The 27,490-nt window shown below is 43.3% G+C and overlaps 1 protein-coding gene across 5 annotated transcripts; it reads right to left on the bottom strand.

The window, feature by feature from the left end:
- Window positions 1–66: 66 nt before the first annotated feature.
- On the bottom strand, window positions 67–27,490 carry LRP3 (LDL receptor related protein 3). Of its 5 annotated transcripts, XM_083794675.1 has the most exons (8): window positions 27,335–27,490; window positions 24,577–24,704; window positions 17,968–18,015; window positions 12,001–12,139; window positions 4,220–4,428; window positions 2,853–3,939; window positions 1,773–1,905; window positions 67–906 (listed from the first exon to the last, which is right to left on the bottom strand). In XM_083794675.1, exons 4-8 carry the CDS (start codon window positions 12,012–12,014, stop codon window positions 94–96), a joined length of 2,256 nt encoding a protein of 751 aa, XP_083650801.1. In that variant the 5' UTR covers window positions 12,015–12,139; window positions 17,968–18,015; window positions 24,577–24,704; window positions 27,335–27,490; the 3' UTR covers window positions 67–93. The 5 variants fall into 5 exon arrangements, with proteins under 5 accessions (XP_083650801.1, XP_083650800.1, XP_083650802.1 ...); XM_083794674.1 differs by lacking the exons at window positions 24,577–24,704; window positions 27,335–27,490 and adding an exon at window positions 22,862–23,285; XM_083794676.1 differs by lacking the exons at window positions 24,577–24,704; window positions 27,335–27,490 and adding an exon at window positions 22,007–22,802.

Genomic DNA, 27,490 nt, shown 5'->3' with positions numbered 1-27,490 from the left:
CAATGTTGAGAGCACTGACCACCTAAAATCAAAGTGCACTGTCATATAAACAATGAAGTTACAAAATTTACAGGGCCAAAACAAAAGACTTTATTAGCAAACAAGTAAAGATTCATCATCACTTGTATTGATTTCAGAGAGGGGGGTTGAGGACTCTAACATTGGCACTTCCACAGAATGGCAACAAGCCGCATGAATACCCAAAGGCTCCTCCCGATGAGAATTAGGGCAACACCGGTTTTGTCCATCGACCTGGATATGAACATTCACAGGGCTGTCTGAATAAGCAGACTCCCACTTTTTTAAGGGCAACCTACATGGCTCTTCACTCAACGGATGACTTCTACTTAAATTACTGCCCTCTGGGACAGTCCTCCTGGATGCTGACCCGCCATGGATCGTTTCTGTAACACTTTCAGACAAAGGATCTCTGAAAGCCTTTCCTGAATCCACTTTACTGGGCTGCTTAAGCTCACTGCCAGAGGTCTCAGCACCTAAAGATTTATCAGCATGTCCAGTCTCAGGCTCTGTGTGTACAGCTGTGCAAGTACTCGGTAAGACATTCGAAGGTGATGGCTCTGTGATTTCAGTCTCTGACTGCAAGCTGCTACATCCAGCTTCTTGTAGGCCCCTGGCGTGGCCATGGGCATCTGCTTGTAAATTAGGTCCCTCGGGTGAAGGTGGAGGACTCCTAGTAGTCCCTTCAGCATGGTTAATGATTCCATCACCCAGTGTAGTCTGTGAAGTGCGGGCAGGTGTCAGGAGTGGGATCTGTCCTCTCACCCGAGGCCTGTGGAAGAGTCTGTTCCAGAGTCGGCCAAGGCGCCGCCGAGATGAGCTTCGTCTTGACGAATGACGTCTCATCTGTCTCCTCATGGCTGTTCGGATGTTCTGCAGCACAGAGGCCTGTAACAGACAGAAACTGATTTTACACACACTCAAAAGACTTCTCCTAAGGCTTGTTCACTAATATCTCCCTCTTACCAGAACTCTCAGGCTAGAACCACGTGCCTCCATGTTAAATTTATATTTTTTCATGAACCATTAACAGTGCTCTGCCTTTACCGAAACACTCATCCTTAAAGAGTGTCCATAATGAGCTTAATCTTTACTTGTTTGCCTAATAAGATGCTCCACACCTGCTATCAGATCACCACCAAAGAACCAGACTACAGCCACCAATCCCTCTGTCATCAGCAACAAGCAGAGGATTCTCAAAACCTGATGACAACAACAGAGAAGAAAGACTAACTCAAATACTTCTACAACTGATTAAAAAACTACAGGTGCTTTATCGCACTGGGAACTGTATCACAGTGGGTAATTTTTGATGCGGCGAGGAAGATTTTTGAGAACTCAGCAGTGAAATATAACTTAATGTTTTCCCAGTTTAATGTATTTCTAAGTGAAAAATAACTGCAGAATTTTCTTATCACTTCAGACAGTTTTACAGTTTCAGCTTGGAAAGCCTTTTCTTCTGTTGACTTTCTGACCTCCATTTCTGGTTCATTCTCGATATACAGCAAAACAGCATGTCCTTATCTCACTGCTGTTCCCTAGCAAACACGTTTAATGTGTTCAAAACTATCCACAGCACCAAGATATGCAACCATGGTTCTTCACCTCAAAGTAGAACATGCATTTTTGTAAGAGCGCTTCCATATAATTAGTATAGCTTCATTCCTATTCAAAGGAAACACTTCCAGATCAATTCTATCTAACTTATAGTAGTTTGGCTACTGCTAAGTTCTTTGGTACTCATGTCTCCGTACTTGTGATGCGTTGTACACAGGGAAGTCTTCAACTGGGGGGATGAGCCCTTGTGCTATCAGCTGCCCATAGGAAGGTGGAGCTTCTCGCCGCACAAACTCTGCTTCGAGTCGTGTCATCTGTGTCTCAAATGCTCTGGAAATGAAAACACAGTGAGGAAAAAAAAACAGAAGGGCAGTCAGTTTGTCCTGCCTCCCCTCACATTAATGCACAGAAACAGCCCAGAGGGCTTCGCACTAGCAGCTAAAAGGTAAACCTTTATCTGGGCTCCATGACAATCGTATCAGCATGCTAAAATAAACAAAAAGGAATAACAGTAACAGCGAATCAAATCAGCAAGTACTTTGGTGCAGTCCTGGTTTGGAGTCTGTGGCAACTGAAGGTTTTCCATATTGGAAAACATACACCAATAAAAAAGTTACCTTGTTCACTTACTCCAATAAAAGAGTTAACTTGTTCAGCAAGGACCCAAAGGTTATTTTTGGAAAATACAACATTTAGCACTGGAACAAGCACACAGAATGGTCAGGCCTGCAGCTGCAGACCTGTGGCTGTCCTGCCAGAACTGAGGTCCAGAGGTTCCCAACATAGCACGGTGGCTTTTTCCAGCTCCTTCATCAGGCACATTTGATCAGGAGAGAACAGAAAGCACACTGTGCTGAAAACACTATGTTGTCAGCAGCATGGCACAAAGCTGGTGCATGTGATGAGAGAGAGGCATCAGAAAGCCCCTTACAACTTTCTCCTGAAGGGCAAAACCACAGTTGCACAAACATACAAAACACAGGCACAGGCAGGGAAGGAAATTTCTCAGAACAATTTGTTTTAGTTTCAGGTTCTGCCAGGCTGCACAATAAATACATATTTCCCATAGATGACAAAAGAGCTAATATTCCCCTACTTCTGAAAATCTTGACTACTCTTCTCTAAGCCCAATGTGGTGACTACTACTTAATTGTCATCAATTTCTCTGATTGATTTCACAGTTTTTTCCAAAGTCCCCAGTTAACAATTGACTTCCTTTTCTTTGAAAGAAAAAAAAAATGCCAGATATTAAAGCATCATAAAAACAAGGTGCTTACCTGTATTCCCTGGTCCTCAGAGAGTATAATTTAAATGCACAACCCAGTGCTATCACCAGCAGCAGGCCACACACAAGACTCCCAATCAGAGCAGCTGTGATGACCTTCCTGGGAACGATCACCAGGCAGTTATGTTCGTCACTTCCATCCTGGCAGTCTTCTTGGCCGTCACAGCGCCAAGTCTCAAAGATGCACAGATTTGTACCACAATGGAAGTTTCCTGGCTGGCAAGTAAAGCAGTTTTTTTCATCTGAGCCATCTGGGCAGTTCTTTTGGTTATTACAGCGGTCAAGTATTGAGTAGCAAAGCCCGCTGTTTCCTTCACATGGGTACTCATTCTTCTGGCAAGCTGGACAGTTCTCCTCATCTTTGCCATTTGGACAGTGCCACCAGCCATCACAATGCTGCTTGTCTGTGAAACACTCCTCATCACTTCCACAGGGGTGTTCCCAAGGGAGGCAATAGCCTTTCACCTGATAGGTTGCATTGAACCCGTGGCCAGTGCTCTTGGAGCGGGCATGATACAAAACAGTGAGCTGGCCCTTTGATGACTCCACGCTCACCGAATGCCTGTTGTTGTGATACGAAAATGTTTGCAATAATTTATCACCTCTCTCTCCAATGCCATCATATACCTTTACGTAGTCGTTGTAGCCTAACTGTAAATCAAACTGCAACAAAACATGCCGATTATCTTGTGTGTCCACGTACCATGTGCAACGAAGGTCTGATCTGCTGTGATCAGCACGGAATAAGTCTGGGGAAGCAAAAGATCCATAAAAATTACCCAGCCTTTTGCCACAGGAAAGATCGGGACAATTGTCTTCATCTGAACCATCACTGCAGTCCTTAACGGAATTACACCTCAGCTCATTCATCAAGCACTTAGTGGAGTGGGCTACGCTGCACTGGAATGTTCCTGAGGGACAGATGCTGGACGGAGGCTCTGTCGGAGGGACAGTGCAGTTCCTCTCATCCGAGTTATCCCCGCACTCATCCATGGAATTACACTTCCAAGTACTGGGAATACACTTTCCATTTGCACAGTGGAATTCATCTGACTGGCACACAGCCTGACCGATCTTTCCTGTGAAAGAGGACACGGAGAAAAAAAGTCAGTATCGAAACTTTTGGTACCATCTGATGTCACTTTTTAACGTCTACACCCCTGTGTGTCACAAATCAGTCGGTCAGGCCAGCAGACTTCAGGAGCGCCGTTAAAAGCTAAGTGGAAAAAATATTGTTAACATGCTAACTAACACAGTCATCAAGACTGGCACATGAATCTTGTCAACAAAAAACCACTACTGTCTTCAAATTTTACCAAAGAGAGTGTAAGTGAAGCTAACAAAACTGTACGGTTTTACCTCTAATATAAGAAAGGCGAAATCCCTGAGCCTGTCCTGAGCTTGATGCATCTGAGTGAAAAAATATCCAAACATGATCCCTTGCAGAGATGAAAGATGGAGGGATGGAAGATCCACACACTTTGTACTCCTCTCTCTTGGAAGATGGGCCGATCATCAACCAGTCTACTGCACATTTTTGAGAGTCTTCCAAATCAAAATTCTTAAAGCTGTTAGGAACAAAAGAAAACAAGTAACAAAAGACTTGTATCTGGAACAAACTAAACAGAGAAGGAAAAAAAAAACAGACTGTACCAGTTGAGTTTCTGCACCAAGCAATGCTGACATAAAGAAATCACATTCAAAGATAATGAAACACCTACAACATCTTGAGTACATATAAACATAGCACTCAAATTCCCCCAGTTTGGAAAAGCACCCATCTCAATGGCATAAACAGCATGCCACATGGCTCCAAAAGCTGAAAGGATGAATCCTCTTTCACTCAGAGCCCTTAAACAAAACTGCTTCCTAAAACGCCAATCCAAGTAAAAGCACAAGTCCAAAATCCATTATATGGAAGACAGACTAAATCATTTCAGGTTTTTCTGAGCTTAAAATCTATTAAACAATGGAATGAAATGGGAAACTACTGTCTTGGAAAAAGAGCAATAGGGAGCAGTACAAAGAACCCTAAGGGGACAAAGAATTGAGACAAAAATCAAATTTCCAAGCTGTGGATGAGCAGGGAGAAGACAAGAAGAGATGTGAACAGCAAGCAGTGCAAATGGAACGAAGTCTCTCTAACTCTACCATTATTTACGACTACTTTAGACTAAAATATTCCCTTTCTGGGAATGCAAATGCAGAGCGAATGAGCCTATAACCTTTCGGAGTCAAGCATCCAGCTCTTCTGCTGACCCAAGCCCAATGGCTAATCAATAGCAGCTTACCTAGGGCAACAAGGTGCCCGACTGTTTGCAGAACACCGAACACAAACAAATAATGCTCCCTAACCTGTAGCTCAGGAACCACACGGGGTATTTGTTCAGTCTGATGGAACAGATTACATTTGCATTCAGTAATCTGCAGTGACAATAGCTTTGCACAGAGAAGCACAGCTCATTATGAAAGGGCACACTGTTCAGGACACTTAGAAATGTGTTTTGTTCCTCTTTCACATAACTCAGCTACACACAATTAACTTGGTAGAAGTCTGTGCATACTTGATACAAAGTCCTGGAAAGAAACTCAGAAAGACTGAAAAGCTGCTATAAAATAGGGATCTTCTTCCACAAAGGATTTCTCACCAACATAGAAGAGGAATTATTTGAAAAAGATAAACAGAAGATAATTTTCTGTTATCGCGGGGTATTTACAAAAGGCTGTTAATGCCTCCCAGATCTTGCTCTTTGATGGTGAAAGGGAAAGAACAGCAACTGTGTGATCTAGGCAATTCATTTAAGCAGGAGTCCCAGCCTACACACACCTGAAGGTTCTGCCAAAATATACCAACTTGGAAACTCTGCACACAAAAAAGCTATCAGGAACACATTGAAAAGTAAGAGAGCCCTGAAAGCATTAAATTAAAAGATGTCCAACAACTTGTCACACACAAATTTGTCCTTCCTCTTTTCTAACTTTTTTTCTTCTATCATGCTCTATGTATGTTCCCAACTTGGGAGAAATATTCCCACAGTACCTAATTCTTTGCTATAAGCAATCTCATCAAGCTTTTGAAATCAGCAAATTTTGCAAGGAAGTTTTAGATGACTCCAGTCAGAATAAAAAGATTGAAGTATTCAACCACGTAAAGGTAAACTAAAGAACACCTCTGTCCCAGGCATTCTGCAAAAACTTCTTAATGACCAAGTGTACAAACTGGCACCACAGCATGAAAAGGAATTATACAAAGCAGCTGTGAAACTACTGCTTCCCACTTCAAGTCTTTTGCAAGAGATTTGAGACAGCTTTAATGAGCTACCACAGTGGTTTCACTTTCTTTAAAGTATTTCAGTATTAAAAAGGGTTTCTATCATTCACTTGGGGAATTATTTGTAGGGTTTTCTTGTCATGAAGACTTTTTTGGCAAGTATTAGAAATGTCTATCTTCCCAACAAAATTTGTAAGTAAAGGGAACAGTCAGTCACCAAATCAAGTAAGGGAAACTCACAGCTGGGTGGGTGGGGGGATAACCAGAAAAACTCATGCTTGTGCAAGACAAATAAGATCATTTACTACATCTTTTGATCTTCTATAGAGATTTCAGATGTACCAGGAACAACCTTACAGAGCTAAACAATTTGTTCGCCTACCCTGCCCAGCTCCCAGCACTCCCACCAGGTCTCACGGCTCACTCATTTTCACCACTCTGCTGAAAAGAGCTACTTTTACTTTTTGCAGGTAAGTATCCATCAAACCCAGAGGAGAATTTGCCTATATAAGAAGTTGTCTGCATCTTAAAATGTGGACCTTTTCCCTAGAACAAAAAGAAAAGGATTAACACTTCTAAGATTCACAATAAGGAAGAAAAAAAAGTCGGCTACACTGGAATGCCTTGTTCACAATCTCTTTTGCAAATGAGCAATATATCCAGAGAGCTTGTATTTGTAAATAATTAACAATACATCTGTTTGCACCTTGAGAACATCGTATTGTACACTGCTAATAAAGGAGAAGGGCAGTTTATTATGAAGGGTGAGGAAGAGGTGAGGATGAAGAATAAACTTTAGTCCCACTTTCTGAAGTAAAGGCACAGGCATACAGAGGATAACTGATTTTCCCAAGCATCAGCTGTGGATCTGAGATTCAGAACAGAATCCCAAACTTCTTCACTCAGAAATCCAAGCTTTAGCCACAAAACCATCTGAGTACATGGGTGATGAGGCAGAATATACTTGCAAGAAGGTATCACCTTTAACAGCCCCTCTGAAAACATCAACACAGAGTGATGCATGAGTTACTGAAACAAATGCCTTGGTATTTAAAAAGCAGTGATACAGAATATTCACAAGAATGACCCCTTTTCTAGAACTAGTAAGCACCTTAAACACACAATGGTGTGTTTGAAAGTTTGAAACACCATTGAATAAATGCAATTTCTCTGAAATATAAGCGTTCTAGTTTTGATGTAAAGTTTTATATACAACAGATGCCATAGCAGTTATAAAATTTCTGACGGCAAAAGCAAAGTCAAAACAATTGTTCTACTTCACACAGACTATAATCAACAGACTTATTTGAACAAATTATTCTTTGATTTAAGGCATTGTCACTCTATAACAATTTTCCACCAGCATCCTTTTAAGTTATATTATTGTCAGTGGAAGCCAATTTTGCCCCGTACAAATTGACGGTGATTTCAAGCAAGTCCAAAAACATAATATATTTGACTGAGCCATCAACCAACCTCCCAAGAAAAAACACTCCTTTATGACAAAATATGAAATAACATGTATACAAATGAGTGCATGTAGAAATAGAGCAAATTGGTTTTCACTTTATAACCCATTTGCAACAAGGTTTTGTGTCAGAAGTTTCTCCCATATTAATCTGACATTAAATAGCTCACTGATTTATTTTACCTAAGAGTTCTGAATCATGCATTCAACCTCTGCTACTCCACTTCTTTCATCATCTGTAATTAGATCTAGTGCTGCTGTTACAGTCTTCTGAAGAATAATTTAATCCTGCTACCCACAAAATAGAGCACGGGAACATTTACTTATTCAGTTGAATTTTCTCAAACTGTAATGCAAATTTTTCTGCCAAAAGGATCAGCCCAGCAGTTGGCCATCTACACCATGACTGATGGTGTAGAGTAGAAGTAAGGGAGAAAATCTCTTCTGCACCTAATTCCTTTAAAAAAAATAATTGTATACAGAAGTACAAGAATAGTCCATTAAACATTGGGATTATTCAAACCCTGAGTATCAGAACAACTCAATGTGAACTGACAAATAGCACAATCTGCTTTTACAGAGTAGCAGAAATAGGTAAAATCATCTAATTTCTCTTTCAGTGGTATGTTACTGAAAAAATATGTTACTCAAATGAAGCAACAGTAGCCTACAATTATATTTTCCTATTAACTGTCAAGTATTTACATTTCTGGAAAGAATTCCACTAAACCAACTTATCATAAATAGTCATTTATGCTCTGTAAGGAAGAAAAAAACCACGTCACCTGCAAAACTAATGCTAAACAGAGATAAGCTCTTTTTGCCATCTGCACTGAAAGGAGCAATAGCAGCTAGAAAAAGAAAAGTACTTCTATAAATAATGCAAGGAATTCCCTACCACTCTTAGTAATTTAAGCATGAGCAACTACAGATTAAAGCTGGGGAAGAAAAGTACTCTTAATTGTAAAAAGACACGCATGGGATGATCATAAATACAAACAAAAAACTGTAAACTGCTGAAGGCTCAGCAGATGTAAAATCTGAATGAAAGTAGGAACAAAAAAAAGTCCGATTTGGCCCTCTAAACTCATTAAAAAATTGGAGAATAAATATTATGGGTAGATCAGTAGAGCACAGTCCCAAACTAAAACAGACTGGCCAATTAAGCAAGAAAAGTTACTTCTATTTGCCAACCTCTTCACAGCAAGTGCAGACTGCGAACAACTGATGACTTAATTGGCTCATTAAAAACTTCTGCTTAACCACTGAAGCACAAGGCCCTGGAAGTCAGGAAAGCTCTATTCTGCTCCCCACTCCCAAGCACCAATCGTGTAACCTCGGGCAGGAGACACAGGCTGTTTTTCTTCAAAAAGCTGAGCCCATGCAACTTAATTAGATACATGGCTGTCATGAGTGTTTCCCGTTAATGTCAAATTCTGAAACACTGTGAGTTCAGTAAGTAAAATACAAAGCAGTCCCTTGAATTTGTCGTATAAATACAGACCATCAAGCCTTTACAAGTACAGGCCTTGGTTTTACTCAGAACCTGAAGCTCAGATGGTATTTTTTCCAAAGCCAATGATGCAAATCACTGAATTGAAAGCCAGCAAAGGTGATCTCCCCCCTCAATTACTAAGAAACAGCTTGAGTGGGTCACTAAGTAGATCACTTCTCATTACTCTTATCCTGAATTCTGAACATGGAGCACATTTTACTCTCGGTCCCATAAATTTCTATAATAAAAAGTAATTCATTTATACTGTGCCCACATCTGTGTTAACTGCAAGAATCAGATGCTAAACAAAAACAATCCTTTTCTCAGATGTGAGGAAACATACACATAATAAAGCCTGTAAAGGACAGTCCAAAAAGGTAGTTACTGCATATGACATCTTTGTCTCATCTTACATGATTTTGTGTAGTCCCCTGTGAAAATAAGACCTAAAACTAGAGAAAAGGAGATAAAAATTGAGTAGTTTCCAAAACAATAACTAGTAGACTGCTTATCTGAATATAAAGTGACACAATATAGTTCTAGAAAATAGTAGCTACATGCTAATTCTCTGATCTCTACAGCATGATTCTATCAAACACACGCACTTGGAAGAAAGTAGGGAAACGTGCAGAATTAACAGAGATAAAAACAAGAGAAAACATAATTCCTGTTCCTGTGAAGACTCTCCCAAGGATTCAAAAAAAGTAAACTATAAAGTAAAACAGTAAGCATGGAAATGTGAGGATATGAAGAAAATCAATACAAACATGAAAGGCAGATATTAACAAAGCTTCTAAAGGACACGTGTCCACAGATGACAGCATCTTACATCCACATCTAGATCTGGGTACTGTTCTATTAAAAGCTGCTGAATAACAGGTTTATAAAAAATGACCACTGACTGCAAATGTTTTAGAAATCACAACTACTTTCAGCTGCAATTTTATCTCTTAGCGACTCCTGCTGTATCCCAAATATGCTGCTTATATAACATTGCTGTCTTACCGTCAATGAGAATTCAAGATCAAGGGAAATGCATTCAGTATAACATAACACAAAGGCGGTAGCTTGCTTTTTTTGCTTTTTTATTATTTTTAAACAACCTGTCAAAATCCAGATCTTATCACAAGAAATGTGTTTGATTTTCCTAGGAAAATTAGAAAAGCTACTCTTTTATGCTCCTATCAGCACACTGCTAGGACAAGAAGCGTAGCATTCCCCGAGAGGAAAAAAATGTTTGCATTTGAACCCTGTTTGCCAGTTTGCCTATGTCATGCTAGCCTAGGGAAGTCAGCTCCTGCTTTTACGCCCTTGGCGTTATGAGGGCTACATCCTTCTAAAGAAATCCTCAGATGCTGTAACGTTTTGCATTTCATACACTGGAGTGAGTCATTCCAAGTACATTTATAGTCAGAAACGTAGCACTACAACACGTCTGTTACCCACAAGGCAAACTACTCCCTAGGATGTAAACACATAGCCCCCATTGTTTGCATGTGCATATGAGGGCAGGATATGGCTGTGTATCCACTGACAGAAAACAAACCCATTAAAAAGAAATCTTTCAAAACTATATTGCTGCTGCACACATTCGAACTGTGTATGCTTTATTACCAGTTTCCTCATCTTGCTTTCCTTCAATTTTTTAGCCTCTATCACATCCACACTTGCAGAAGAGAATCCTAATTCTGACTGGGAGCTATGAGACGTATTCATAGCATAAACTGCAGTACTATTCTCCAGAGCCAAGTCCTGTGTCTCATTTGTATGCTTCCTCAGAGCTTCCAACAATCTCTGCTTTGAAACAAATTCCCCAAGTCCAATACAATTTAATGGGGTTTAAAAGCGTGTTTCTATTTATGGATCTCAAATGCTGGCAGGTATCTACTTCCTTACTTTTGATGAGTAGTTCCTATTTTGAACTACGGATGGTGGAGCCCTCCTATTATTCCATCTGTGGCAGATTTGTTTTTAATTGCTGAGCATCTGCAGTTGAAGAGGTTTGCAGTCCTTTTAAGCAGCTGAGCAAAGAATGAGCAGATGGTGTCAAATACAACAGTACTAAAAAAAAAAATCAAACAAAAAACCTTTCCTAGGTTTTCTTTTTTTTTTTTTTTTAATAAGCCATTCTAGGTTTGAGAAGAATACTACAATTAGCCCAATGAAACTAAACGAATTCACACTATGCTTATATTATAGCCTAAAAATTCTTAACAAACCATTTGTAATGCATTCTAGTCTTTTCTGAACAGCATTTTTATATAAAGGGCTGAAATTGTGCCACAAATTCTAACTATTATTTAATTCTGTTGGAAATAAATATTAGGCAAAAAAGCATGTGTCTTTTGGTTAACAAGTAACAGTAAGTAATGATTATCTTCATCTGACAATTAAATACAGCAGCATTTCAAGACACTAGAGAAAAAGCCATTTTTTGCTCTAAGAATCTTAAACATCCCACTGAACTAAAAATCTTAACACCACACCCTGCTGAGGCTGCTCCAGATTTCATAGCTTTCACCTATTCCTATTTATAGGCAATGAAGAGAAAGGTGAGTACTTAATGTGAGTAAATATATCACTGTTTCCCACTTCCTCATCTACCAGAGGTGGATGAAATCTCACACAGGTATTGTGCAGATAAATAAATTAGAAGACTACGAATGACTTGCATATATAATAATGGATGTCAGGAGTAACCCACAGAAACAAGATAGTGAAACATTTCTAAAATGCAGGTGGGCAACCTGCAACCATGCTCCAGTGTGATCAAGTACAGCTTCCATCCTCCCCAAGCATTCAGTAGCCCTGACAAACACTCTGATATTGGTATATCAGATAAGAACTCACGCTGTTTCATTTCAGCAAAGCAATCTGTTATCCATACGGAATATCACAAAACATACCTGATTGTTATCATGTCTCCTCGATCTCCTTGAATGTACCAGCTGCAGTTTACACCTGGAGGATAGTTTAGTGGCCAAGAAGGACTATAGATGACTCCCCGTCTCTCTGTGTGCTGTTCAAGTTCTCCACTGCAAGCAGCTGTTAATAAGGGGGAAAAAATATTATTAATGCTTCACCTAATCAACAACACCCATTAGCTACAAGAGCTTTCATCGATTTCTGGGGATTGCAGACAAATGAGAGGCAATAGTTTCATCCTTTTACTACTTTCTTCCCTGCCCCAGTTTTTAATTAAAACATCCACTTGAAGCACAGGTAAGCATAACCTGCATTTCAATGCAAGATCAATCAATAACCTTGTATGAATCTACCAAAGGCTACAATCAATATTACTGCATGGATCTGCCAAGAGGATGTAACAAAGAAATCCTTCTAACCAGCTCCCAAAAGCCTGGGTATGATGCTCACCGACTGGAGAAGATCCACAGTCAGTGTAAATACCTAGAACCTCCTTTTCCTATAGTCTGTTCCTGGCCGCATCATTCATTCTCCTAACAGACAGACCCAAAGACTTTGTAATGGTTAAAAAAATCCCCAGCAAAAGAAGAGAAAGTGTAAACTCGACTCTGACGTCAAATGTTTTCATTGAGAATTCCTCAGTACTCTAAATTCTTTCTGAACTCCCACAGATAGCAGAAGTTTTCCAGACAGGGAAAGTAGCAAACAGGACTAAATAAAGCTCTATATTTTCAAAGTCCTTTCAGATCTTCCTATGGAAAAGAGCAGACCAATTAAAGCTACATCAAATACGAATAATTCGTAATTAAGCAATTCAGAAATGAAAGTGAAATGTTCCAAGGACAAGAGGGAAGGCTCTTCTGCTGGGAAGATGTACTCTCAGTAGACTACAAGCGGGGAAATTCTGTGTAATGCAATAGCTATTCTGAACCTTCTCCAAATATATTTTTAAAACTATTTTTAAATCAAATGACTATCTAGAGCATGACTTGTGGATTGCAGCATAATATTCCAATTTTTGACAAGTTCTATTTCTCACAGACATAAAAGGTGCCGATGAAGAAAAGGATGCCTACACCTGAGGTTTCCTCATGCACACACATGACGTGTATGAGGACACAACACAGAGAACACACCACACCACAAATCACAGACTTGCAGCGTTGCTAAAAATTCAGCCACAAACACATCATTTTTGATCCACAGCCAGGACCAGGATCAGCTGCCCTGGAGGGACGGGGTGAAGCTGTGCTGGCAGAGCCGCTCAGCTGCAGTGGAGGCAGGTGCAGGGCTGCCTGCAGAGCGCTCAGCTGGGGATGGGGCCAGGGCCCGGCTGCAGCTTCCCCCCTGGTAAACCCGTGCCTGGCACTATTCTGTTTGTTCACAGTAAGCACTTTTGAAGTGAGAGCCACAGGAATATAAAAAGCATGAGGTGAATAACCTACCTGAGGCAAAACATATAAAAAGCCATTATTTTCACCCTCCAAGCAGGGCATTCCACTGAAACGTATGTACATAATTCCTCCTAGTTTCAAAGACCACAGAAACTTACAGAATACATAGACACAAGTAAACAGCTATTTTCCAAACAAATATTTTGCTGCAAAGCAGTTATAAAAAAAATACAAGAAAATCTTTGTTAGCACATTTCTAAGACCAGAGAGGCTCCACACTAGACACTGACAAAATACAAAGATGCAATTACAGAATTATAAAAGCAAATATAAGATCCACAGGATTTTTCAACTACATTCTTGATCTGTTTCATTACACACACCACATCAGCCTACTCAGGCCTTCAAATGTGCTCCTCCACACACTTGTCACTGCATAAACATATAGTAGCAGCATGCGAGGACCTAGAGCTAGCAACCACATAAAGGAGCTGGAAGACTGCATTTCATAACTGCCAGCTTACCAGAACTTCTCAATGGGAAGGAAACAGTATGCACAAAGCCAACAGAACAAACACACCACACAGCACTATATCCAGAGGCTTCCAGCACAGCTTTGCAAATATTTCTGTTCCCCTTGTACCAACCACTGCTCTGGATTAATAGCCTCTGCTGACAGTGTATGCATCAGAGCAGAGAACAAAACCAAGAGCTACACAAAGCTCATTTTAGCTTCTATCTGAGGAGGTGCCATCGACACACTGGCGACTTCACACGAGCACGTTCACTCACATTCATCACTGAAGTTTAGCAGAGCCTTTATTTCCTAAATACTTGCTCCTGAGCTCTAGAAGGCATTTACAAAGACCAATAGTTATTTGACACATCCCAGATTTTCTTAAGGAATGTCACTAGCAGCTTTTTCTTTTGCAGCAATGTACAGTTCCCTAATTCCTAGGCGGTGGATCTGAGGCAACATGACAGTTTCTCAGTGAGAAACACTTTTTCTTACTAACACTGCACATCCGCTACAAACATGGGACACGAAAAGAAAAACAGATAAAACAAAAAGATTTTCTATTTTAACAGCAGCATTGCAGCTGTGAAAATCTGCAGCAATGAGCATGGTGAGGGCTGCACTCACACCACACACCACTTTGGGCGGTTCATCCCGCAGTGGTTGTTGTTGCTCAGTATCTTCTTCTCATGGTTTTACCCTTCCGACACACAAGTATTTCAGACTCACCCTGCACAAAATTAAAAGGACAACTGCTTTGCTCCCATGAAGACTCCTCATTTGAATGGACCACTACATTTAATTCATACTGCCGAAGCATACTTACACTATTTTAAGGATGTGTGCGTAGTTCTCTGAACCTACTGGGGCAAACCGGGGAGGGGACACACACAGAGAACTACTACTCTGTCTACCCAAACCTCACTTCATTTGCCATATGCCTTTGATGCCTCTGATTTCTCATCAATGCTCATCATTATGGCATTTGCAATAGATCAATAGATCTCCTTCCTAACGAGTTGTCTCTGCCTCTTTCCTCATTGTGCACGGACTGCTGTGTGGTAGACAAGGTGAAGCATTCGCACGCTGCTTTAGAGCGGCTGTTCTTTCACCTACATAAATGACAGATTTATTTTGAAAGAAAAACCTGCACTAAACAAAGCCTTCAGTGCTGGCACGAAAACAGAAAAACCACAAGGGCACATTTTGATACTGTTGGGGTTTCAGTGTCAATGTAGGAGCCTCAATTCCCTTCTCAGTTCCTGGCCATGAAGCACAGAGAACCACATACCTGCCTGAACTATTGTGTTAGTACGCTGGGCTTCAGCATGACAGCGGGATACCTTAAGGGAACTGAACAAAAGTCTTTTCAAACTGCCAAAACATCTAAAGGAAAAGGGAAGTCTCTAAATAGAAAGGCACTCTCCTGGATTCGGAAGGTCTTATCTGTGACAATGCACAACAAGAACAGTGACAACTTTTTTACAACAAATGTTTGTGCCTTTATGCACAAACCTAGAAACAAACTGAAAACCCAGATTACAGAAAGCCCAAAACAGCTCATGTTTTCCACGTTCTGGAGTATTGAAAAAGCATGACGTAAGAAAATACCAATCCCTGGACACACAAACCAACTCACCAAAATCCTACTGAGATGGTTTTTAAAAATATACATATCCTGAAGACAAACAATAATGAATCTTTTATAGATTAAAAAAAAAAAACAAAAAAAAAACAACCTTTCAATGCCAGAAGAGGTTTGAGTTCAGAGTTTCCGTCAAGCAGACATAAATCTTAATGAGGCTCTTTCTGTAATGATTAAATGGATTTCTTATACTGTAAACAGCAGTAAATTCTCCCTGCTAGTTAAATATGCCACTATTTCTTGCTATTAAAAACTTCCAAGAAAGTTTCCATAACATTACATGAATAACATCGCTCTTATTTTTTGCAAAAGTAACTATAACAGAACAGACGTTGAACTCCACCAGAGGACAGCACAAACTGTGCTGGGGTTACTAAACTGAGCAGGAATAAATTTTCAGAAGACCCCAGCAGAAAATAAATCCTACCGTTTTGCACCCTTCTGTGATGGCCCAGGGTCTGCCCCAGTCACAGATGACACAGCCCAACCATCTGCTCCAGGATAAGGGATGGTTTGCACCTGCCACAAGGAACTTTCTCTGAAAAATTAACATTTGGCAACAAACGCCTCCCTAGTAGCTGCCTCAAGGCTGGCAGAAAGCTCTCCCTAAGTTCTCTAAGTGCTCCGTCAAGGAGTGCTTGCACACGTTGGTAACACAGCCCCCTTACAGCTGTAAGGACAGAAAAGGCCTGAAGACTCCCCTTTGTTTCTTCCAGTCTCACAGCTGGCTGCTGCTGCCCCCGAGCCCAGAACCAGCGAAGGCACAGCCCGAGGGTTCAACTGGTCTGACAAAACCCGAGTTGGCGCTCTGCTGGTCCTACAGGCTCGACTGGCTCACCTTGAGCTCAGGGAAGGGGACGCAGTGGGAGGGCTGCTCTCTTCCAGCAGCAGCAGCAGCTTTAATGGCTTGAAGTCATCGTACAATGCAGCTGAGATGGTGGCTCGGCCCATGCTCTGCAGAACTCATTACTGCTGCTATTAGTAGCTTTCAGAAGAGAAACGCCGCTATGCCTTACTGTAGAGATCAAATCTGTAATAGCTGCTTTGTCAGGGCACGCTTAGCACAGCGAATATCCCTCCCCACTTTTATCAGGGCTCCTGAGGAACATCCCCTGCAAGAGGATTCCCAACAGGGTTATCTGCCTTACAGCTGCACCATACTAACCCGTTATCCTCCACCGCACAGGTAAGAGAAGCTGGACATGAATCACACTGTTGCAATGACCTTTTATGATCATTTTTCACCCTGCTCCAGTTACACTGCCAAGAGACAGAATAACTCAAAGCTGTATCAGGACAAGAAAACATGAAGGCTACAGTACTCTAAGGTTTTCCTATACTTAAAAGAATAAAAGTGAAACATTACAACTCTGTTTCCAGCAAAAGATCAGCATTAGAAAGCAGAAGTGCCCACTGGATGAAGCGTTACGTATTTCAGGCTGAGGTAGTATCACCAGCCTAGGTCAGCCACCGTATAATTACTCAAGTTACACTTCATAAACCCATATACCACACAGCCAAGGGATGCCAGACTCCATCCAAAGCAAAGAACAATTCAGGCAGAACAGACTGGGACATAGGTCACATTCTAGACTTTTTCCAATGAAGGAATGGAAATACAGTGTTGCAAACAACAAATGTCCTACGTGGTGCATCAAGCTCCCCCCAAGCTAAGCCTAAGGAAGTCACCTACTCACAAAATTACTACCCTTTCCTGATTTAAATCTTCTCTCAAACCCCCGTGTTGACTGGCATGCTCCAATTCCCACATTAATCAAACCACTGCCTTACAATTAGCTTTTTTTTCCCCATTTCCTTTCCTCCTATTTCCCATATTTGGTTATTCTGTTTTAATTTAAGTCACAACCTCTTCGGGCATAAAGTATGTCTAACAACGTGACTGTGGATTGGCAGGCACAAGAAGACCCTTATCACTAAGAGGACCCTGATTATAACGCTCCAGTAATGTTAGTAAGCTACAGTACTGCTAGAGAGAAGAAAATTACACTCAGTGCCATGATTCTGGTTGAATTTCCACTCTGAGATTCTTGAGACATTTTTAACATTCTGGTTTTAGCTCCTCAGGGAATGGGCCACTGTCCCCAGCTTGATATTCCCAGGCATGTTTCCTAAACAGAGATTTTTCCCCAAACAAATCAGCACATACTGTGACCTTAGCCTCAAGCTTAAGAGTTTTTTCTAGCACAGTGACACCGATGGAGTCCAATAACCAGTCCAGCAAGACTTCAAAGTTCTGAGCTTCCTAAAATGTCACTGTTACTCTCTCTCAAGCAAAGGTCATACTGTTTTGTTTAAAGACCTCTTCACATGGCAAAGAAACAGTAACAACTTCAAAAGAACAATAAACACAAATAAGAAAAGTATGCCTTACCTAATGAGGTAACAGCACTCTCTATTTTCCCAGTCAAGAAGAGATTCACTGTGTAAAGACAGAAAAATAATGTTTATACAAGTTCCAGTGGCACAGGGTGGCAGTTAGTAGTCAACCATTTCTAAGTGTTTGCTGCAGCGTTAATACAAATACATTGCAGTCTTCCAACAAGAACTTAGCTTATCTACACTGAAAATTCACATAAATCAACTCCTATCCTTCACTGTGGCTATAAAAAGGCAACACATAATGTTAGTTTAGTATCTGTCAAATATGCTACCAACAGAAATAACTGCCAATCCTCTCTCTTGTCTTCTGTGGGATTGTTGTTTTTTTTTAATCGCGGAAGACAGAAGAACAATTACACTAAAACATTCATAATCACAGCTAGTCACTTTACCTGCTTAAATGCTGGAAAATAATTAACGAGCTTGTTACCTTTAAATACAACCCCTCTGAATAAAGCAAAGTTTGTTCCTCTTAGGTAAATGTCACCTTGAAAATAAGCTGCAAATGCTAATATGATTAACTTGACTAATCAACAGCAATGAAGTTTTCAAAAAGGTCCACTGGCAAAATCAAAATAGGATAAGGTGGTGCTTACAATGCACAGCTGATTTACAAATTAGTCTCTAAATACTCTTTTCTTGGATGTTTCCCCTCACAATATCATTAGAGTGATCTGATAAGAAGGGCTACTGCCAAAACGTTTTTTCCGTATTAAGATGTACTTCCATAGAGTTTCCCCATATATTCTTCAAGGCACTTCTCTAATGATTACAGTGCACTTCACTAACTGCTCTCATCTCAGCAGCGTTCCGTAATCTACACAGACAGCTTATTAATAACATGACAAATGTTAAAGCAAATTAGGAAGGTTTAAAAGGTTACCAAAACTTAATTCACAACATCCCAGCCAGGCACACCCTTTGGCTTTATTTTGCATGTGTTAAGTCCTAAATCCTTCTATAGCTGATCTGTCAGCAAGCACTTAGTAAAAAAAAAAAAAAAAAATTCATTAAAAAATGAACAATAGGAGAAAATAGAAACAGAAACTGGCCCTGTTTCCAACAGTCACTGGGAAGCTACTGGCAATTAATACTATTTACGTACCAGAGCAGGATGCCTGAATACAGGCCCCCATTGTCTTAGATACTGCCCAAACGTCACAAGACAATGTCCTTTGCTCCAACCACCTTCTGGTAGGACTTAAACCAGCACGGGAGAAAGACAGTACCTAGCACTCAAGGGCTGAAACTGGAAAAGCTAAAACCAACCCTCGGCTTGCCACTGCGAGTCGTCCACGCGCGGCTTTCACTCACTTGTGGACTCGCTCTGTTAGCAAATTCCTGTAGCTGAGACGCCTGCAGCACCCGTGCCATGGCTTACACCTGGACGTCCACAATTTTTCCTTTCCAAAGCCAGAGCTCCAAGCGCTCCACGCAGGCAGGCACGCAGACTGCTGCGCACCTCAGCCAAGGCCAGGCCCTACGAAGCAGAGAACAACTGCTCCCAGTGCCACCGTTCACAGAGGAACGATGTTACTGGCAAGGGGGCATCACCACAAACACAAGGGGAGCTCCTTCTAAACAGCTGCAGGATGGACGAGCTTTTTAGCAGCACACAAGGGAAGGACAGGAGCTGAATAACAGCATACGTACGCTGTGGCTTGAGAAGAACCAGGCTCGAGCTGCAGGTTTGTGCTAATAAGCATTAACACTATGTTCAAAGGACCTTAATAGCACTGATTTTATTACATAATTAATGACCAGCAACATTTGTTACACGATCATGACAACGTGCTATGTAATTATTTCCTTTGTTTCGCAGCGCCAGCTCGCTCCGGCAGGTCAGCAAGCGCACCTAGGAGCGATCCCCCGGTCCTGTCCCAGGTTCCTGCTCCGCTTCCCAAGTCAGCTCCATGACAAAGCTGCGAGTCCACACGTGACAGACCTGGGATCGCAGCAGTAACGGCAACACACAGTTTCCTCACGCGGTATTAAAGCACCGCTACTCCTGTAACCATAGTAATTTAGTCATAAAGGCTGAGAATAAATTAACCAGTCGTTAAGTCGCTAATTTGATTTTATGAAAATTAAAATATTTTGCTCCAAAGAAAGTAGAGGAATATACTCCGCAACACTGTTAACAGCCAGGACTGAAGGGACTGTTTGAGAGGCATGGAAATGCCAAGGTCTGTTAGTAGCACCCTGCAGCCTTTCCACATTTCCTACCTGAACCTCCCCAAAGTAACAGAACATGAGCTCCCCAGCAGAGGCTTCCTCACAAGCCTGACCAAGGGACCCATGCCCTTTAAATGGAAATAAGCAGCAGGAAGACAAGGGCCTGACAGAGCGGAACCGGATGACTCAGAGCCACGGTACTTTCTTCTGAGCACCGCTAAACAAGCAGCCCTAGCTCACCACCAGCAAGACAGAGTTATAAGCAGCACTGCACGCCAGGCCTGGCATGCAGCTAAAAAAAGACACCCCCCAGAAATGCTCTTTCACCTATGCAAATACAAAACATCTACTGGCTGTCACTGCAAGTTTCCTTTCATTTTCAAGTTCCTTTACACTAAGAAGCCAGCAGTCAAGAATAGTTCTTCAGAATAAAGGTCTTTCACATCGGGTACTTTCCCCAACATCTGCTTTCCTCGCTCTCAGTCTCACTCAAAAGCATCATCTACTCAAACCACACAAGCGCTGTAACCAGCACCTTCTGAAGCTCTGAGGCCCAAAAGAAAGAACAGCCATTCCCTGCTGGTTTTCTCACCTCTTGTCAAATTAAAATTCCATCAAAACAAAACCAGTGAGAGACCAGGGGTATGCCAGAAAGTTTTCTAGGTGCTCTTTTTCATAACAGTTGGGTAGAATTACGGGAAAGCAAGAAAAGAACAGAAGCAGTTCAGTTGGCTTGAACTCCATGTAGGAAACTTACTGTGCCATTCATTTGGATTGCTAAGTAATTGCCAGGGTGAAGTTTTCAGCTGGGAAAGCAGTTATTTGTATCAGAAGAGAAATTTGCATCTTGGCGCCTCTGAACCAAATGACAGCTACCTGTCTTTTCCCACAAGCAGGACAGACATTGACTTTGCTGTTTTCATCATTTCCCTGTTAGGTAACTTTCTATGCCCTCCAGAATTTCTCAAGAATGAGAAATGAAATGGCCTTACGGAAGAACAGTTGCAACAAACCCAGTTCCAGTCTCTGGAGCAGCAGTGTACAGCTGAGGCCACACATAGCAATGGTCAGTGGCAGCGCGTTTATACAGACACCAAACAGCACATAAAGCCTCTGGGAGAACAAAAAGTAAAAGTAAAGCAGGGCTGGAGAAGCAAGAGGGCAGGAACTGAAAGTAAAGTAAAAAAAAAAAAAGTAAAAAAGTAAACATGACTGGAAGGGACAGACAAGCAGGAAGTAAAACACAACATAGTCAAAGCGGCAGCATTATTATATTCTTAGGGTTGGCTGAAGCAGAATACCTGACAAGCTTCCCACCTCTCATGTTTCTCAACTTCCACTACTGTCAGTTGTGCAAGGAATAGGAATAAAGCATTCCAGCTGAAAAGAAGAGCCAGACAGTGAAATTCTAGAAGTCATAGAAAGCAGAAATCTAGCAAACTTTCAACTGCACATTACCCACTGCTAAGTACAAGAAGCGCTCTTTCACTTAAACTCTGGAATTCACATGATCTTCAATAACCATATATTATTCGTTTTTAGAACAATTGTGCTATTCCTGTTAAATAACAAAAGCTTTAACAAAGGTCCGACCAGGCCACAGGAAAAAAACAACACCTAAGAAATTCAGAGAAATGGCTGAAACTTTTATCTTTCCCTTAACTTTGAATAAACAGTACAGCAGGCATTACCCTCATGCTGCACACACTTCTGCCATCCCTTTAAGCCTCTGCAGAAAAGTAACAGCAGCTACAGCCCCTGTTCAAACTTAGTAGTTCAGACAGCTTTTTAGGTTGTACTTCCGTTAGTCAAAATAGATATATTTGTAGTAACCAGAGCAGCTTTTAACTTTCTACCTTTTCCGAGGCAAGCACTGATGTCAAAAGAACTCGTACAAGACCAGAGCGAGCAGCCCAGCCACAGGCACCCGTTTCTGATGGTTTACGTAAGGGACACCACCTATCTCAGGGATTATTAAAAATGCACTCTAATCCGCTTTCTTAGCGAACAGCAGTGGGTTTTGCACATCTTTCTCCCGCGAGCCATAGCAGTTTGTCGGAGCCAGCTGTCGGCAGAGCCGCAGGCAGCCCCAGCCCCGCTGCGCTTCAGGTTCAGCGGCACTTGGGGCAGGAGCAGAGCGGTCCAACAGCTCCCGCTTCGTGCCCGGCCCTGGTGCCTCCGGGCGGCCTCTCTTCGGCTCGTTCAACGCTTCCAGCCCGATGAACGAACCCCCTGGGTGCGGGCAGGGGCTGCCAGCCCGGCAGCCGGGAGCCGTCTCATCGCGCCGCCGCCGCTCGACACCTGCTCGGCGGGGAGCGCTGGCTCCGAGCGGCCGGGAGGGCAGGAGGGGAGCGGAGCACGGCAGGGGACGAGGGAAATAACGCCTTTCCGCCCTGCTCCGCGGGCAGGAGCTGCTGCCCGCCCCCGAGTTCCAGCCTGCCGGAGGCACCGGCGGCGCCTAAACTTTTTGGGTTGATTTTTGAAGCGCCGCGCGGGGCTACCGCACGGGCTCCGCGGCCGAGGGCACGGGGCAGGCTCCCTCCGGCGGGAGGGACCCGAGTCCCTGCGGGGAGCGGGAACGGGGACACGGTGGGGTACACCCAGACGCTACCCCCCGTGCTCCCCACACCCCGGGGCCCGCAGGTGCCGGCGCCCCCAGCGCCCCGCTGCCGGCCCTGCCCCGCCGCTCACTCACTCGCTCTCTCACTCACCCAGGCAGATGGCGGTGAGCGGCACCAGCGCGCCCTGCCGGAGCTCCGCGGCCGCTGCCTTCTCCATGGCGGGTCGCCGCCTGCCCGCCCGCCCGCCTGCCTGCCCTTCAGCGCGGCGGGGAGCGGGGACGGGGGAACCGCGGCAGCTCCGCTCCCTCCTCTCTACGCCGAGCCGCCGGCGGGGCCGGCCCGCCGCGCCGCCCGGGGAGCCGGCAGTGGGGCGGGCGCCTCCCGCCGCAGCCCCATGGCCGCGGCCGGCGCTGCGGGGCAGGTGGAGGAGGACGGACCGCAGCTGCAGCGCCGCCGCCCCACGTGACGGGCCCGCCGGGAGGCGGCGGCGGTAGCGGCGGCCGGGCCGGAGGGCGAGGGGAGCGCTGCGCCGCCCCGCTCTGCCCCGCTCCGCGCCGCGCCGCGCACACCTGAGGGGCCGCCGGCAGGCGGAGCGCGGCCCGCGGCGGAAGGGAAGGCGAGGGCCGAGCCCGCCCGCGCAGCGCCGGGTTTCCTGTCAGGCACCCGCGGCCCCCGCCTCGGCCCGCTCCGCGCCGCCGAGGCGCCCGGAGGCATGGCGAGCCCTCCCCGCCGGGGGGGGGCTGTAAGGAGCCCCCGGCCCCGCGGCGGGAGGCAGCGCCCCGCCGGCCCCCCCTGCCGGGGGAGCGGCCCCGAGCCGCGCTGAGGCGGCGAGGCCCGGCCTTTCCTCGCCGAGCTGCTCGCGGGGCGGCAGTCCCCTTGTTCCCCTTGTAGAGGGCTGGCCCCGGCCTGCCGTGCCCTTCCCTCGGAGCTCCCCGCTCCCGGCCGCGCTCTCTCCGCGGGTCGTGCCCCCGGGGGACGGGACGCAGACGCCTCCCGGCCTGCCGGGGGCGAAACTGAAGTGAGCTGGTCGTGTAGGGAACGGAGCGAGGCTCCGCAGCGCACTGGGGTCAAGGGGAGCGTTCTAAGGCCGTAGTGCTCCCCTGAAAACGGACAAAGGCACGGGGGAAAGTCTCACAAGTTCACGAGGAGCAGCAGGACCACAAAGTTAACTGGGAGCTTCATGAGCTGAATAGCAAAATAAGGGATGATGAAAGAATCTTGTCCAGGCAAACAATTACAGAAATGAACCAACTCTACCTCAGAGATTCCCTGAACTTTCCCCCGTTTTCCAAGTGGCAGGTGCTCACCACCCTCCCCAGAGCCCCGGCAACAGCCCACATCTTCCCGCAGAGCTGCTCCCTTTGAAGGTGCAAAGCCCCAAGAGGCCTGCCCTGCCGCGAGCTGTGCAGCCTGCTGAGCAGCGCCTTACCTCAGCCCACAGCTACCAACACAGAACTCTGTGACAGCACCATTCCTTACCCTGCACAAATGAGGGCTCTGCCACCTGGCATGGTGTAATCTTCCAGGGCAGAGGTGAGGTCTTGCAGTATTTCACTACAAACACAGGAAGTTTTCCCTACCTGCTTGAAAAAAATTGCATCTTTGCATCCTATGGCTGTACCACATGAGAGACAGCAGGCATACAGTCTGCGGGGATACTATTTACAACAGAAACTCTCCCATTGTATTAAAAATTGATTAATATAATCAGCAACACAAAACAATAACATCTATTTTTACCCAGCTTCCCCCTAAAATAATGCAATAAGTAAAATTCATATTTAAGGGTTGTCCACTCGACATTAGGCTCTGACTGCACTAATGAGAGATGTGTGAAGTCACTAGCACCGGCTATAGCTCCCTACCCTTCAAGCAGCGTCAGGCACTGTGCAGTCACAGAAACCCACTCAGTTATTCAGCTGTCTTGGGGCCTGGGTCCAGCTCTTCGCTCTGATGAGACGTGGCAGAGTGAGCTTGTCAAAAGCGCCATGGTCTGAGGAAGAATGTGAAAAGCAACAAACATTTGTAAGAGGAAACAGGATGCCGGGATAAAGCCCAGGCATTTGCTACCAGCAAACATCACCGTTTAGTAGCACCCACACTGCAAACAAGATTCTCACAAAGATGCAACAAAATAAGTTATAGGTGCTACCACACATTGAAAGCTTTGTGCTACTTCCATTGTCATCTGAGTCAGGTTTAGATCAGGTACTGCCCAAGTCAGGTTAAAGATAAGGCCATGTGCAAGAGTGCTAATGATCCTGCGGAAAAACAGCACTGAGCGTGGCGAGGGAAGCAAGCGGCTGTGTGGAGGGCCGGGTTTCCCAAGCCCTGTCCCAGGTCCTCCCTCAGGCGTGTAAAAGATGACACTTCTCACACACAATGCCTGTCTGATGTACACCCAGGTACCCATTCAGATATTTCAGGTATTTGTTAATTATGCACGCCTCACCTAGGAAAACAGCTGTACAACTCTAAATGTTTATATGATTAAAAGAGGAGAGAAAAGCATATTTAAGTTGCCTGGGGTGCTGTACAGTTTTAAAATATTAATTAGAACTATGATCTTCATTTGCCCATAAGCTCATGAGTGCAGTTTTAAACACATATCTCAGTTAAACAAATTCTTTTAAACGTGTCTACAATAAAACCACTCCACAGAGCTACTCTCATGGCACTGTATCTTGTTTAAAATTAATCCACTCAGCAGAAACCTTTGGCCAGGGAAAGAAGGAAAAAGATCAAATTAAAAATCGGGAAAGGAAACACCATATAAGAAAGAAAAGGCAGCAATGGATGAGAAAACAGCAGGCCAGGCTGAAACTATTTCAGGGCTGGTGGTGACAGCTACTTTCTGGAGAGTCTACGGGAAGCAGATCATGTTGGCTGCAGAAAGCACATTAAAGTCAAAGCACAGGCTCCAGTTCCCTCTTGCTGATTCTTATTTGATAGTGAAAAACTCTGGCAGAGTGGTGAAATGGAGGGCTAAGGGCTTTAATGCCTGAAAGCACCAGGGTTCACCAAAGGACATCTCTCAGCACACTGAGATATTGCCTTAGACCTTTTTATTGCAACAATATAAAGTGTGGCTACAGTAATATCTCAAGGGTTCAGGTGATCCTTATCCTCGCTGAGCTGTAGACTTGGGCCTTATCTCAGCAACCCTTTGATGGAATTATAATAATTGTAATTCACATCTGTCTATCACTCTGGATCTTAATGGATGCCTAATGGATGATTGGCCTGAGGATCAATAATATCACGTCTTGTCTACTTGGGATGAGAGAACTGAATGTTAAAATAAATACGTCCACTATGCTAAAGATGCAGAAATAATAAGCGGATCGATGCAAACAAAGTTTATCAGGAGGTGAGAAGGCCCTGCACGCAGCACAGAGAGGACCTGGCTGTTCTGCCCATTCAGCCTGGTTTACAAGCACATGTGTTGTGCACTTTTTAAGTAGCATAATAAATCACACAGCGTTTTCTACAACTAAATTCTTCCTAATCTAACCAGACAATTCTTAAACCTTTAATGGGCCTATGATTGTAAAATCATTTCTGTCTGGGTTTTTGAGTAGTAATCTTCAAATTATGGGTTTGAAACAGCAATAATGGAATGTGTCATAAAAGAGTTTTTCCTCAGTAAGTCTATTATTGTAATAAAATAATGTATCTAGTCACCTCTACATTCCACATTAACCCTTTTTATGATAATTATGAGTAAAGTGCATCTCTCATTTCCATTAAATAGTATCCTTGCATATCACTGAAACAAAGACATACAGGGCTGAAAGCAAAGCAACGTGCACATTCTTTTTTATCCATGCCAATAACTTGTTAAGATAAAATCCAGTCAGTTTAAGAATTACCCTTATACTTGGCCTTCATGTAAGACTAACTTAAAATTCTGAGTCCTAATTTTCAGTCACATCATTTTGTCTTCACATAAATGTATTAGAGAAGTATATATGAAATTACATATCCATATGTTCCTGTATCTATTGGTTACAGTGGAATTCATGATCTCACTACAACATCCACACAAACATCTTTAAAATATAATCAGTAAAACCCATTCTAGGTGTTCCACTGCAGGATGATTTGCAGCTTATTTTAAAATCATTTTTAAAGAGTTGTACAAAGTTAAACCATAGCTGGAGCTGTTTCAAGACTTCATATCCAGTGTCAGAACATGTGGCTGTAGGAAACTCATTAGTAGAAGTTACACATTACACATGCTACTGCATTTGACAGAATTGGATCACACAAAGTCATGTTTATAACACCACCAAAATAGTTCTGATAAAATTTTACTGAGTGTATTCAACAAATATTACAAATTATTTTTAAAAATATGCAATAAAGATGAAGACATCATAAAATGATTAGCAATGTTGACTAAGATTATGGATTTCATTGATATTAGTACTAAAAATGTTAAAATAATCTGGGACCTTAACTTGTCCATGTGAGTAATCTCTGTCTCAGTCTGCCAACATCCACTTTTATTACATTTTCCATGTCAGTTCCCTCTGCATCTGATTTTTGTAGCTCATGTTTGTGCTTATTTCTTTGCATTAATTTGGTTGAGATTTCTTTAAAGTAAAACCTCAATTTTACCTCTTCCAGAAGTTCTTTCTATGCGTTTCTCTCTCTTCCTCCATAAATCAGTTTCAAATAAAAGGTAGCATGTATAGAGACGTGTAGATAAACAAGCCTGAAATCCCATCTATTTTCATCACCTCTGTTCTCTTTTGAAATCTGGCATTAAAGAAA

The sequence above is a fragment of the Anser anser genome, assembly GCF_964211835.1.
Source record: "Anser anser genome assembly, chromosome: 11".
Classification (NCBI taxonomy): domain Eukaryota; kingdom Metazoa; phylum Chordata; class Aves; order Anseriformes; family Anatidae; genus Anser; species Anser anser.
Note: the sequence above shows the minus strand (reverse complement) of the source record. Positions and strands in the feature narration are given on the sequence as shown.